Below are 15,378 nucleotides of genomic sequence, written 5' to 3'. Positions count from 1 at the left end.
TAGCAAGACCTTTTACTGAGAAAAAATTTTAATGGAAAGTTCTATTTCTAGTTTCACATCCTCTTTCAAATATATATGCTTGTTTTCTCCCTAAATTCCTTGGAAGGTAACTAACTTCATGACTTTGGGCAGAAAGTACTGAGGATGGGTCTGGAACATCCTATCGCGAGAAAGTAAGGATGCTTGCAAAGATGTCAGAGCAGTGCTAAAGGGAGCAAGGGTTAGCTTAAGTTGTGACTATTTGAGTATCAAAAATATATACAGTAGCCCAGTTGGGTGTGGCTCAGTGGTTAAGCATTGGCCTAGGATCCAGGAGATCGAGGTTTGATTCCCAGTCAGGGCACATGCCCGGGTTTCGGGCTCCATCCCCAGCAGGGGGCATGCAGGAGGCAGCTGATCAATGACTCTCTCTCATCATTGATGTTTCTCTCTCTCTCTCCCCCTCTCCCTTCCTCTCTCTGAAGTCAATATATATTAAATATATATATATATATATATATATATATATATATATATATATATATATATACACACACACACAGTATAATTAACTGAAACATATGCAGATTGTAAAAGCCCACAAATTCATAAGACTAAAAAGAAAAATGTTAAAAATGCAATTCACAAATACATAGGCACAATAAAATATAGGAATGAGTTTAGTAAGTATAAAGTTTAAATACACGCACATAAATTTCCTATCCATTAGGTATATAAGGCATAGAAGTGTGTGTGTGTGTGTGTAATGTTAATAGATAGATCTCTTATCTTTCCCAGGTTTTTAATCAAAAGTCAATCTAAAGTATCAACCTGGCCCCCGTCTCTTCCTTTATCTTTCTTAAAATCTACTCCTTTATATAGTATATAATCTATCACCTATCTATCACCTATCTATCTATCATCCATCTATCTATCATCTATCTATCTATCTATCTATCTATCTATCTATCTATCTATCTATCTATCTATCTATCATCTATCATCTATCTATCTATCATCATTATCTATCTATCTATCTATCATCTATCATCTATCTATCTATCATCATTATCTATCTATCTATCATCTATCTATCTATCTATCTATCTATCTATCTATCTATCTATCTATCTATCTATCATCATCTATCATCATCTATCATCTTTATTGCCTGTCTGCCTCATTAGAATTCAGCTCTATAAAGATAAGGGTTTTTGTCTGTTTAATTCACCATTTTTATCTCCAATGCACGATTAGAACAAAGCCTGGCACACAATAGGCACTCAGTACAAAATTTTTAAGTAAAACACAAACATAAATATGGACCTTAATGAAGAGTAAATTTTAAAAACTCTTAAACATGACAAGCAAAAATTACATATACTGTAGCAAGGCAGAAAGATATGTTCAGCATAATAACCAAATTAAAAAAGGAATCTAATGGTTCATCACCATTAATGAAAGGGTTTCACCAGTATGTTCTAAATTAACTGAACAGATGGTGCTAATATCTGTAAGATACAAGTGAAGCATGAGTTTTTAATAATGCTAAAAGATCAAGTCAATATATCACAACAAGACAATGGTTTGTATAGTTGCAAATAAACAAAATTTAGTACCTCACTGTAAAGAGATTCCCTAGATTGTAAACTACAAACACCTATGCTAAAGGCATGGGTGTAAAGATTTTATCAACATTACAGATGAAGTTTAACTATAAAAACAACGAATCAATCAGTGGTTTGGGTACCATGGAGGAACAAATCAGGTGCTCTACTTAGATCAAGAATTAATTAGTGAAAAACTCAGACTCTTAAACTGTCTGAGTCATTATTCTTTTTCCTTTAGGCCTGTTAAGTTTATAGTAATCTTGGGGAGTTTTCCAAAATAAGTTATTATCCTACCCGTAGAAAGCATTAAAATAAGTATTCGTATATCTCCAGAAAATATAAGAAGGAATAAAGAAATGTTGACATGAATTTCACTTATATTTTTGAATTGATGTAATACGTTCAACAGTGTTTTATTACCATTACATTTGTTTCTGTTCAAGGATTGAAGTATTCGATTATACTAAATCTGTAAAGTTGTTTAAAGGGAATTTGTTTCAATACTTAACAAAAATAATTTTCAGATTTTTGTTAGATATAAGTTGACTAAGAAATTGTGAAAGTAGTAGCTGTTGTTTTGCTCCATGCACACATATAAATCCTTCATTCTTTCCTAACTCATTTGCTCTGATTTGTTTTTATAGGTAATTTCCAGACAATGCCCAAGATCTAAACCAGTTATAACTTGTCCAAGGTGGCTATGTTTCCATATCATCAAGGTTTACCTCCCTACATCCACCCATAAAATAGGAATATGCTGCCTCATACCCTCATGTTCCTCATTACCCTGAAGAATGGTAATGATTTATTCTCTAAATATTTTAGGATCCAACTTATTTTTACCATTATTTGAAAATGACTTATTCTGTCTGCCAGCAATGTCTTTATCTGATATCTCGAGTTCCAAAGTAGTTATCCATAAACTTCTTAAAGGAAGTTTTCAACCCACCCAAAAAAGACCTCATTTACAATTCTCTTATTATATTCTATCACAAAATATGTTTAAACCCATGCTGAAAGCATTCCTTTAAGATGAAGAGCCATTCATTAAACCAATGGATCCATTATTTTCTTAGCTGGCCATTCTTTCTTTGAAGGCCTATGATGAGTCACTGCCACAAATGATTTTAATTCCTTATGAGAAATTAAATCACCTTATGTTACTAGGTGAATTTTTTGCCATTTTTATAATTTCACCTAAATGAAATCACATTGTAGGCAATCTTTGTTTTTCACTTAGCATAATGAGATTTAACATGTTGTTTTGTGTATTGATAGTTACTTTTTTTTAAAAAAAAAAATTAGTTTCCTTATATCAGATTTGCCTTTAAAAAAGTAATTCTGTGTTGTATTCTACATTATAAGTAGATTTAACTAAAAAGTATCATTTTATGGTCTTTTGCCTGTAAATATAAAAATAAACACAACAATGTAACAGTAAAAAAAATTCATCCCTACTGTAAAACAGAGTAATAAATACTAAATTAATTTTTATCAACAAATAAAATGAAGCAATTCTCTCAGCTTTATAAAGGCTGTGTATTCAACTTTCATATATTTGTTATATCACAAGATTTCTCCTTAGGATAAATAATTATGTCATATAAAAGTATCAAGGCTTTCTTACATGTGTAGTGAACATACAGTATATGAGTCAGGACTGTAATTCTAAGAGACAAAAATCCAATTCAAATTAACTAAAGCGAGAGAGGGAAAAAAAAAAGGAAAGAAATTTATTGGATCACAAAAGTGAAAAAGTGAAGGATGGTTATAGACTTCAGACATGACTGGATCCAAGAGATCAAACAATGTCATCAGATTTTAGTCTCTCACCTCCATTTTCCTGTGTTATCTTGGCAAAGAAAACTGTTGATGAGTTTTTAACCTCACTAAATCCTTAAAACTTGCAATTCCAGAAAAAAGTTTCCTTTTACTACCCATAATAATAACCCCCTATAGCTCTATTAGTCCAGACTGAGCCATTTGTCAATCCCTTATTAATCACTAGGTTGAGGGAAGTAATAACTGGCCGGCCTATGACCAATTCACTGTTCTCCCTTATTAACAGTTTCACCAGAACGACATGCATTGAGGGTGAGGTAAGTCTCAAAGATGGCACAGAACAGATCACAAAGCAACAGATGTTTACTACTCAGGCTGTTTCAAATAAGGGATGCTCATGAGCTGAAGGCTTTTCCATATATACTACATTACTAACCAAATAAGTTACTGATATTTATTTAATAAGGACTGAGTGGTGACTAAACGTTTTCTTTCTTATACTTGTTATAATCAGAGAGTTTCTCTATTATGAATTTTCTGATGTCGTCTAAGGGCTGAGGCACAGCTAAAATTATTCCCACATTCATTACAATTATAGGGTTTTTCTCCAACATGAATCCTTTGGTGTAGCCTAAGGGACAAGATCTGATGGAAAGCCTTCCCACATTCATTACATTCATACGGTTTCTCCCCAGTATGAATTCTCTGATGTTGATTAAGGTATGAGCCACAACTGAAGGCCTTCCCACATTTGTTACATTCATAGGGTTTCTCTCCTGCATGACTTCTCTTATGATGAATTAGAACTAAAGCATCACTAAAGGCTTTTCCACATTTACTGCATTCAAAAGGTCTCTCTCCAGTATGAATTCTATGATGTCGATTAAGTTGTGAATCAGTGCGGAAAAACTTCCCACATTTGATGCACTCATAGGGCTTTTCTCCAGTATGAATTCTCTGATGTTGATTAAGGTGTGAGCGATAGCCAAAGGTCTTCCCACATTCATTACATTTAAAGGGTTTCTCTCCTGTATGAATTCTTTGATGGAGAGTAAGGGCTATGCGTCTGCTGAAGGCTTTTCCACATTGATTACATTCATAGGGTTTTTCTCCAGTGTGAATTCTCTGATGTTGATTAAGGTGTGCACTCTGTCTGAAGGCTTTGTTACATTCCTTACATTCATATGGTTTCTCTCCTGTGTGAATTCTCTGATGTTCAACAAGGAAGGCATAACGGCTAAAGGCCTTTCCACACTCATTGCATGCAAAGGGTTTTTCTCCAGTGTGGATTCTTTGATGTTGAGCGAGGTGTGCACTCTGTCTAAAGGCTTTGTTACATTCCTTACATTCATATGTTTTCTCTCCAATATGAGTTCTTTGATGTTCACTGAGAAAGAAGTCATGGCTAAAGGCTTTTCCGCAGTCATTGCATGCATATGGTTTCTCTCCACTGCTAATTCCCTGAGGTTGAGTAAAGAATGAATAACAGCTAAAGGTATCACCACATTCATTGGGTAGCTTTCCAAAATGAGTTGTTTGATGTTGAGTAAGTAATGAGTGGAAACTTAAGAAATTTGAAAAATCATTACTTTCATAAGGCTTCTCCCCAGAAGGAATTCCTCTATCTTTACTAAGGTATGTACCCTGGTTGAATTCTTCACATACATTATCTATCAAAGATTCCTTCTCAGCATGTTGTCTTTTATGCTCAACTGGGACTGAATTTGGAGGGAACATTTTATCATAAATATCAAATTTATGTACTGACTGTACTGTGGGAACTCTCTGTTGTGTTAAAAGCACTGACTTAAAGAGAATGCTTCTCTCAGAATTATTATATTCATTATCTCTTTTCACAGCATAGATTTCCTTAAGACTTGCCACTTGCCTGAAATGTCTCTCCTGATTTCCATCCTGCTGCTCAAATTCACACTCATATTTCCAAGCTTTCCTGAAACCGGAGGATTCATAGTCATGACTTGTAAGTCTTTCCATCACTATGCTCTGGGATATTTCCTCTTCATCATCAATGTACTGTTTTGGAGATAATTCCTTAATTTCATACCAAGACTCCCAGTCTGAAAAATATCAAGAAAGCAAATGTATCCTTTTTTTCCTTTGTAAAGAGAAAAAACTATTATAGAAGGAATTGAAGAATTTAATTGGAGGAATGAGAAGAGAAAGTACATGGTTCTGACAGCTTTCAAATTATACTATGCAATATGAACAAAATAAAAAGAAAGAACAAAGAATGAAGAGAGCTGCTAGAGGAAGGTCTATGTGCTGGTAATGAGTAGGAGGTGATTAGGGAAACAGGTTAAATGTAGGGCATCAAGATGTAGACAAAGTTAAATGCCAAAAAGATAAAGAATTGGAGACACTGATTAGATCATAATCAGTTTTCCTGCCTCTAGTCTTTAAAGTCTCCAGTCCATCCTGCACTATCTAGTCCTATTCACAAGATGAAAAGCTCCATGAGGGTAGGGATTGTTTATTTTTTTTTTTTTCTTACTGTTGAATCCAATGCCTAGAACAATGGCAGCATTTTGCTGAATCTATGAATGCTGACAGAATGCTCAACAACTTCTAAAATTTTATCAGACCAGAGGGGAAGTTTTTCCCCCATCAGTGTCTAGAAGGAATCTGGAGGTCAGCATTTCTCATTATTGAGAGAAAAATGATGCCTCAGTATACATACTTGATACTTTCAGAAGAGGATATTCATTGAGATAAGAGAGAAAGAAAACTACTGTTTAAAAGATGACCTCAGGCCTGGGAGGCCATGGCTCTTCGGTTGAGCATCGACCTAGGATCCAGGAGATCATGGTTCAATTCCCGGTCAGGGCACATGCCTGAGTTGTGGGCTCAATCCCCAGTCGGTGTGTGATCAATGACTCTCTCATCATTGATGTTCCTATCTCTCTCTCCCCCTTTCCTTTCCTCTCTCTGAAATCAATAAAGATATATTAAAAAAAAAAAAAAAAGATGACCTCAGAAAGAGTAAAATAAGAAAGTCTTTTTCCTGTCACACCACAATATTCAGATAATATATTCAACTAGATAGAACCTACTACTAGAGCACCTAGTAGAGGAGAAAAAAGTCTGAGACACAGGTCCTTCTCCCCTTTTTAAACTCTAATGAAAAAGAGAAAAATTCTGTGCATAAAAATTCACTATGGAACATAAATAATTAGTTAATATGATACTGATTATGAATAGTATAAATGCCAAAAAACAGAGATCAAAACTCCCTAGCTTAGTTAAGGAATAATTCTTGGGGAATATGAGCTTGATTTTCAAGGCCTTGATAAGGTTCCCAAAATATAGTAATTATTTCCATGATGGAGTCATTTTCATGTTCCGATGTGCTTAGTGATTATTTTAGAGCTGCACATGTTAGCATTTGGGGGTTAATTAAATACAGTCTTTTCCACAACAATTGGTAAACTGTTGAAAATAAAGCTGCCTCCACACTGGGTCATTGTACAAAATTGGGCAGTAAAGAACATATTATCCACCTATATCTTTCTTCTTTCTAATATACTCTCTTCTTCACAGAAACCCTCCACCCTGCCCCCCATGGATACTATCCTACTTGAATCCCTGTCTCAACCCAGGCCTGGTAGGGCTTTGTTCACTTATTCTCTGTTAGGTCCACACAGTTGATTTTTCTTTCTACAGAAGTACAGCTACTTCTGTTTCCTCACCTATCTCCTAAATCTCTTCTCCTGTATCTATCACTTGGGACCACTAAATTCCCTCTTACCAAGAATGAATCTTCTCTACTCCAGGAAAATAGCAGCTTTATACAATACCTAATGCAATGCTGAGTAAAATTTTGAAGCCTGATGGGAGGAGAGTACAGACATTTCTGATATGGGAGATTCTGAGGTGCCTGGAGCTCCAACCATTCTCTTAAAAAAGAAAAAAAGAAAATTCTTGACTTAGGCAGCAAAATACTGTAGCAAAAGGGTCAAAGTCTAATCAACTTTGGAATCCAACCAGAACTACATAGTAAGTAGGCTTATGTATAATGTTGGAAGGGGGAAAGGTACTATTAGATATGAACCTACTTTGAAATCCAGGAGATTTTATTGGGAAGTCTGGAAAAAAAAGACAAGACCCGGAGCCAGGGCAGCCTGCTCATGACCACTTGGGCTGAAGCCTTATAACAGCCTGCCCTATCTGGTTCCCCGTCACTCACCTGTATGTTGACCATCTGACATCTCTCTCTCCACTATCCAAGGATCCTTCCGTTGTTCCAATAAGGAAATCATGTTGGGCTTGGAAACGGACAGTCCTGTTTACAGAAGAAAAATGAAAAGAGAGAGACAGAATATGCTATAGATATGCTATAGCTGTTCTAGGACTCACATTCAATCTCATGGTCATTAGGCAAGAAAGGACATTAGAGGAAGGACTAGAGAATGGAATGATATTTGTATGGAGGATGAAGATGAAACTTCTTCCACAGCATTGGTTCTCAAAGTGCTAGAGCACAAGAACCATAACCTAGAAACTTACAGAAATACATATTCCCAGTCCCCAACTCAGAAACCACAATAGTTCTCAAACTTTTATGGGCATCAGAATCATTTGGAGGGCTCTTAAAACCCAGACTGCTGGGCGTATTCCCAGAGTTTCTGATTCTGTAGTCTAGAGTGGGACCCCATAATTTGCAATTTAACAAATTCCCATACCATACTGATGATGCTATTCCAAACCATCATTCTAAAGCAATGGGAGTTACTCATTTCTAACTCTATAAAACTACTTCAAATCATTTCCTGGAAACAGAAGTAGAAATTCAGCTAAGCACTTAGATGCCCTAGATATTCCCAACTGAGGAAGCAAAAACACCCTAGAGGGAAGGGTTTGAATTATGGGGGAGAGACATCCTTACCAAGCCATACCAAATTGCTGTAGTTCTCCAACATGACATCTCTGTATAAATCCTTCTGAGATGGGTCCAGCCATTCCCACTCTTCTTGGGAAAATTCTAGAGCCACATCCCTAAAGGTTACCAACCCCTGAAATTTAAAAAAAAATTCTTGTTTGCCAAGTGCTCCTATATAGTCCTAGAAAACAACAACAACAATAAAAATGAATTCTGCCAGAGTTCCAAGCTCTAAGTGGGCCAAGGAAAATCATTATTGGGGAACAAGTACATGCCCAGGTTTTTCAAATATTTTAAGAAAAAGAGAGAAATATCAGAAACAGACTCACCCCTTGACAATTATACATTTTTGTGAAAGAGAAAGGACATATACACAGAAAAAATTAGCTTATAGCATGAAACATGAGTTTTATGATATGAAAGTATATGAGTAAAGGCAAAGTTTTATGTTACATATACTAAGTATCAGGACATTTTTACAGGGATAATTCTTTTATCCCCAAACTGGGATATCATCTGGCTCAAAGTAGTGAAAGAAGGCCTGGAATTGGGCTTTAATAAAAGGGTATGATCTGAAATTTAGACTCTATGTGAGGAGAAACATCCAAGAGTGTATCTTGAAGAAATAATGAAGTGTATGTAAAGATACTTAGATTGGAAGGTTATATAAAAAAAAACTGAAAAAAACATACATGTCCAAAAATTAGATTTTAAGCTATAGCACTGATCTACAAGCTGTATGAGTGGAAGATACATGTTTTATAAGCTTATGTACATCCAGTGTCTATTATAAAACCTGTCACATTGTAAATACTCAGGAAATATTTGCCACTTAGTAAAGATTCCTATGACATATCCATATGAAGAAAGAGTACTAAATGCTTAAAAATGACAGAGTTCCATTCTGCATTGAATGGTCTCATTTTTTATTAAAAATAATGAAATATCAAATATGGTTATTCTACACAGTAAAAATATGAATAAATGTGGCTAGAGAAAAGAAAACAGACAACTACTTAGTGTAGTATAACTTCCATGTGGCCCTCTACACTTCTGTGTTGTGGGGGGCTAACCTGTATTGACTACCTCAAGAGACTCCTTTCTCCCACCCCATTTTCAGTTGGGTTAAGCCACACTCAAGACATGGGAGGGAGGTGAACGAGGCACAACATTTTCCCCCTGGTTCCCTCCTTGTAGCGCCACCCTGTGTAGTCTCTGTCCTTCAAAGGTCACAGTGGTTGTCAGAGGACCTCCCCACTCAGATATCACTTTCTCTGGGTTCAGGCCTAAACTCAGTAAAGGAGCTCTGCAGTGACCCCAGGGTATAGCACTATCCTTTGTAGTTTTTCTATATATTTGTAAATAGTCCCCTTTTTAGTTTCTTGCCAGAACCCTGATTGATAAACATTGATCCAACATACTTCTAGGATATGACCAGAAATCCAATAAAAACACCACTAGGCGACTCTACTATACTCCTTAATAAAGTCACTCTCCCACTTCCCCATGACTATTTCATACCTTCTATCCCTCTAACCACCACCAAACCCTCCCCTGTTCTCACTCTGAACTTCCGCATCCTCTAGCCCACCATATGTGTTTACTGACCTGTATCTGTACTCATATATTCTGCCTTCCCTGCTACTACAGATAAAACTCTAGGCTTCCTATCTAAGACCAATCCCTACTTGTCCATATAAGGGCACTGTCTCCTCTCTCCCTTGTAAACATCATGGAGATATCAGAACCTCCCTGTATTACCAGTATTTTCTTGCTTTACTGGATTATTCCCATCAGTATACAAACTGATGCAATGTCTTCCATCTATAAATAGATAAACAAATTTCTTTCCATGATCTCACTCTGGCTATTCTCCCATTTCTCTATTCCTTTTAATAACAAAACTCTTCCAAAGAGTTGTTTAGATCAGTGATGTCCAACAGAATACAATGTGAGACACATATGTAATTGAAACTTTTTCAGTAGCTGCATTAAAAAAGTATATATGTAAATTTAATATTTTTTATTTAACCCAATATATCTAAATGTTATTTCAACCTGTAATAAATATAAAATTATTAACGCTTTACATTCTTTTTTGTACTGAATCTTCAAAATCTGTTATGTATTTTATACTTATATAGCACATCTCAATTCAGAGTAGTCACATGTGGCTACTGGGTATATTATTGGACGGCAGGGAAAATAGAGACTCATTGTCTCTATTCTCACTTTTTTCACCTTCTATTCTCTTTTAAGTCTATTGCAATGATGCATTCATCCCAATCACTCTGTAAAGTAGCTCTTTTCAAGGGTATCAGTAGCTTCCATGTTAACAAATCCAGCGGTCAGTTCTCAGTCTTCATCTTCCTCAATCTGTCTCAGAAGAATTTAACTCGGTCATTACCTCCTTCAAGATGTTCTACTCTTGACTTCCAGGATCCAAACCTTCTGGTTCTTCTTCTACATCAGTCCTTCTCAGTCTGTTTTGCTGGTTCCTACTCCTCCTGTCAGCCTCTAAATGATGAATGCCCTAAACTCAGTCCTTGGAGGTCTTTCCTATCTACTTTTACCACAGTCCTACCGTCAAGATAATCTCATCCAGTCCTATGGCTTTAAATACACATCTCCAGTCCTGAACTTCAGATATATAATCAATATTCCTCTTGGATATCCAACAGGTCTCTCAAATTTAATATACAGAACTAAGTTCTTGATTCCAAACTCACCCTACCCAGTCTTTCCATCTCAAGAAATGGCATGACCATTAATACAGCTGCCCAGGCCAAAAATCTTTGTAGTCATCCATGACTTCATTCTTCCTCTCACACTTCACAACCAATCCCTGGTCAAATCCCAGAATCTCACCAGCTCCAATCCACTACCATGGTCCAGGAAGCTATAATCTCCTACCTAGATTACTGCAGTAGTCTCCTAAATAGCTTTCCTGCTCCCACCCTTACTTCCTGCTATCTCTTTTCATTTTAAAACATAAATCAAAGAAATCACAAACACTCCAATGGCTCTCCTTCACCCTTTGAACAAAACTCAAAGTTGTAATCATGACTTTCAAGGGCCTACATAATTTGTTCCCCAGCTCCTCCTCTGACCTCACAGTGGTCATCTGCTTCTAACAATACTGGCTTATTGCTATTCCTGGAACACATCAAACATGCTTCCACCATAGTAACTTCATACTTGCTATTGTTTCTACTTTTAAAGCTCTTCACCAGATCTCCACATATTTATTCCCTACTTTCATGGAAGTATTTCCTTGCTTAAATATCACTTCCTCAGAGAGGCCATCCTTTACCTCCCTATTTAATAAGATAATTGATACTCACACTCTGCCCTTTGTTTCACTTGCATTCATCTCCAATACAACAAATCATGATCCACCTAAAGAGAGTTCTGTTTCATCACACACTTGAACATAACACTGTGTAAAAGAGATACTAAATATTTTATGGAAGGATTACTTGAACAAATGGTGAAGAGAGAGAAGTGGAGAGAGTACTCACTAGGCTATCTGTGACTCTCTCTCTAGTCCAAAGTCCTAAATAATGAGGTGGAATTTCTGGAAACAAAGTGGAAAACCTCAACTTACCTGGGACACGGATTTACAAAGTCCAACAGCCATTCTTCCTTCCTTCTTCAATTCTCTCTTTTGGAGAACCAAGTCCTGAGAAAGCAGAGTTAAGGGAGAAAAAAATGGCAGACCCTCCCTTTCTTTATTCCTATCTTTGTTCAGCTGTCACCATATCAAAGGGACTTCCCTAAAAATTCTATCTAAAGAGAACCTCCCTTCCAGTCTCTTCTTCCTTATCTTGATTTATTTCCCTTCTTAGCATTTATGTTGGGTTCACTGGTGTATCTCTAGTGTTACAATAATGCTAAAACCATTGTTAAGCTCTCAAAAGATATTTGATAAGTGAATAAATAAGTCTTACTATGCCTCCTGTAATTTAGTGATGCTACACATGTTGTATATGCCATTATCTTATTTAATTTTTACAAAACTGCAAAGGTAGGTGTTTTTATCCCCATCTTACCAACAAGTGAAATTGAGGTTCGAAAAGCTTACTCAACTAACTTGAAGTCATAAGAGTCAGACTATAGTGTGCCTCAAACACTGGTTCTCTTTCAAGAGACCGAAATGTCTGAATGGGAAATATTCAACATAAACTCAGAAATCAATGGCATATATTTCTTAGAGAAGCATCTTTAGAGATGGCAGATGTTACCATTATTATTCTACAGAAATGCAGCCTGAGGCAATCATTGCCAGATTTTAACGCTAAAGCAATAACAAACTCTACAGCCTCAAATACGTTCCTTGTACTCCCTGAGCCAACATTTCTTCATTCTGAAAACGAGAATAGTTGCATTTGACCTAGGATTTAGGATACATGACCCCCTAATTCTGGGCTACTCTGCACTAGCCAACTCAGTCTCTAACAAAGTTATTTCCTTAGTGCAATGCACCTTGAAATAGTCCATAAAAGTCTTTGTAACCTGGGAGGAAACTCAAAGTCTCAGCATCTGAGAGCCCTAAGTAGTATCTGCATAAAAGAAATGTATTTTAAATTTTTGTTTGCAAGGAGCTGTGTATCCCTTGGGTAATGTTTTCCAACTTTGAGATGAACCATTTGGAAAAAAGTCCTGTTAAAGACTTGGGCATTAAATAGCCCCCAACCTGCTTGCACACTCTACTCCTTTACTCATTTTCTACATGACCTTGGGCAAGTTAATCCACCTCTCAGAACCCTTTTTTTCCTTACTGTCAAGATTGCATGAGCCAACTCTGGCATAGAGAAGTGCCATCCTTGTTTCCACTGAGATTCTACATACACATTTGGAAAGGAAATGAGAATACTTTTCTTTATTAACTGAGAAAGTGAGAACCAAAAATTTAGCTCACTTAGTACATCAGAAAAAGAGGCACGGTCAACCTCTCTCAGCACCAAACATGAAAGAGTTTGACAAGGAAAATGCTAAAATCTCCAATTCCATCACCTAAGGAGCTTTCAGGTTGGGCTTTCCTACCCCAGAGGCAGCCAGTTTGAGGATGGCTTCACTACATACAATGTCTTCAGACTTGGTCCTGGGATTCACAAAGGGACTGAGGGAAGAGACCCAGATTTAGTTCTTATGTCCTAAAGGTTCCTGGTCCAAGCCCACTGACAATCCTCTCCAACACCCTCAGAACCCAGGGCACCCAGTTTTTACTTTAGTAATTAAAAAGCAAGGACCCTAGAGCCAAACTGCGTGGGTTCCAATTCCAGTTTTGTCACTTATTAACCGTGTGAATTTGGGCAAGTAATTTTAAGGTTCCTGTGACTCAGTCACACAAATGCTCACCCAATCTCACACGTCTACATGGTCGCACAATCACACTCGTAATGTCATACACATTCACAGGCACATTGACACAAAGTTAGAGATGATGATGCACAATTACTCCAACAGAGAGACTGGCACACAATCACACCGTTCCATATCACACAAGGTCACACATTCGATCACAATTACTCATACAAAATTATACCCGCCGAGACAGATGGCCATGGGCACACCTACTGTCACACACATTCAGTTATATCCCCGGAGGCAAGTGGTCAAACATAATTACACACACACACACACACACACACTATGTCACACCCACAGTCTCACAAATCTATACGCAGGCACACATAGTTGTACCTGCAGAGTCACACACACACACACACACACACACACACACACACACACACAAAATCACATTCTGTCACACCTGTAGCCTGTCACATAGTTAGACATAGTGACACACAGTCTCCCCAGTGACACCCGCCTGGTCGCTGTCCCGCCCCAGACGGGTCCACCTTAAGCCCAGAGCTCACCCCTTGCTCCCGCGAGAAGCCAGGCCCAACTCACCTCCCGGCACCGCGGGTTCTGGAAACCCGAAGAGCGACCCGAGACCCGCGACGTCGCCTCCCAGAATCCCCAGTGGGGCGGAGAGGGGCGGAGGCCGAGGCGCGCTGGACCCCAGAAACCGGCTGGGGAAACATCCAGCTGCAGGGGCTTGGACTACCAACTCAGCTTTTCCCTGCGACTCCGCGAACCACCAGCCCCAGAAGGCTTTGCGCAGCAGCGTTCTTTGCTGAACTACACTTCCCAGAGGGCCCGAGGCCCGCCTCCACTTCGCGCATGCGTTACAGGCGGCCCCGGCGTTAGGTGCGGGTACTGGAGAGCTGAGTGCGGCTCAGGGAGACGCTGGGCACCCAAGTGACCCGGGCGACTGTGTGTGAGGAAACAGTGAAGCTGCGAGCGCCTCTGACCGTCTGCTTAGGTGTGGCCGTTTTTTGTGTCTGTCGCTGCACACTTTTGCGCTTGCGCACCGGGGGGCGACGGGTTCTGTCCGTGCGGAGTTTCGGTATTTTACCTCAGGTCCTGTGATTGAGAGTCGTCGTGTGACAGACTGCGGGTCTGTAGCGCCGAGAATATCAGTGATTGCGGTTGTGTGAGAGTCCCGTGGCTGACTTTGGGCTTCACCGGTTTTGTAACTGTGTTGTTATCCCAGGGGTCGCGGTTTACCTGACAGGCGGTGGAACTTTTGTTGCTGGTCTTGCCTTTAGGGTTGAGTCCCTGGAAGAAGTCTTTTTGTGCCTGTGTGTGTGACTGTTTCCAGATCTGTTCTCCCATCCCCACCCCATCCCTCACCCCCCGCCATGGGCTGGGTCACTGTTACCTTCATTTTTATATCCCTTTTCTGCTTGCACTTGATGTGAAGCGGGCACAGAACGGTAATGAGATTCCCATTTGTAGGAAGATACTCATTGGCACCAAAGCCGTTTATGTTGTAGCCAGTAGCTCTGGAGTTTCTCTTGTTGCTGCTCCCACTTTTTCACTTTACAATTTTAATTAGGGTACCGCTTTAAGAAACTGCCCACAGTCAGGAGGACAGATGTGAGCCCCTGAGTGATCTTAAAAACAGAACCGAAGAGTAGTTGAAGTGGGAAGAAGGAAAAAAAAAAAAGATTTTATTCAGGAACGATTTCAATAGGGGAAAAAGACCAGTGTAGAACTGGGCTCAATTCCAAATGCAGCAAGAACAAGTGGGATTTATAG

General features: G+C 38.4%; 1 protein-coding gene across 2 annotated transcripts; it reads right to left on the bottom strand.

Moving 5' to 3' along the window:
* Window positions 1–1,493: 1,493 nt before the first annotated feature.
* Window positions 1,494–14,382, bottom strand: ZNF527 (zinc finger protein 527). 2 transcript variants are annotated; one of them, XM_081119640.1, is made up of 5 exons: window positions 14,185–14,382; window positions 11,876–11,950; window positions 8,275–8,401; window positions 7,576–7,671; window positions 1,494–5,449 (listed from the first exon to the last, which is right to left on the bottom strand). In XM_081119640.1, the coding sequence occupies exons 2-5, from the start codon at window positions 11,906–11,908 to the stop codon at window positions 3,882–3,884; spliced, it is 1,824 nt and encodes a 607-aa protein (XP_080975766.1). In that variant the 5' UTR covers window positions 11,909–11,950; window positions 14,185–14,382; the 3' UTR covers window positions 1,494–3,881. The 2 variants fall into 2 exon arrangements, with proteins under 2 accessions (XP_080975766.1, XP_080975767.1); XM_081119641.1 differs by having other exon boundaries at window positions 8,285–8,401; window positions 14,185–14,373.
* Window positions 14,383–15,378: the final 996 nt, after the last annotated feature.

This window comes from Miniopterus schreibersii, assembly GCF_964146895.1.
Source record: "Miniopterus schreibersii genome assembly, chromosome: 18".
Taxonomy (NCBI): Eukaryota; Metazoa; Chordata; class Mammalia; order Chiroptera; family Miniopteridae; genus Miniopterus; species Miniopterus schreibersii.
The sequence above is the reverse complement of the archived record's forward strand: the minus strand, read 5'-3'. Positions and strand labels throughout refer to the sequence as shown.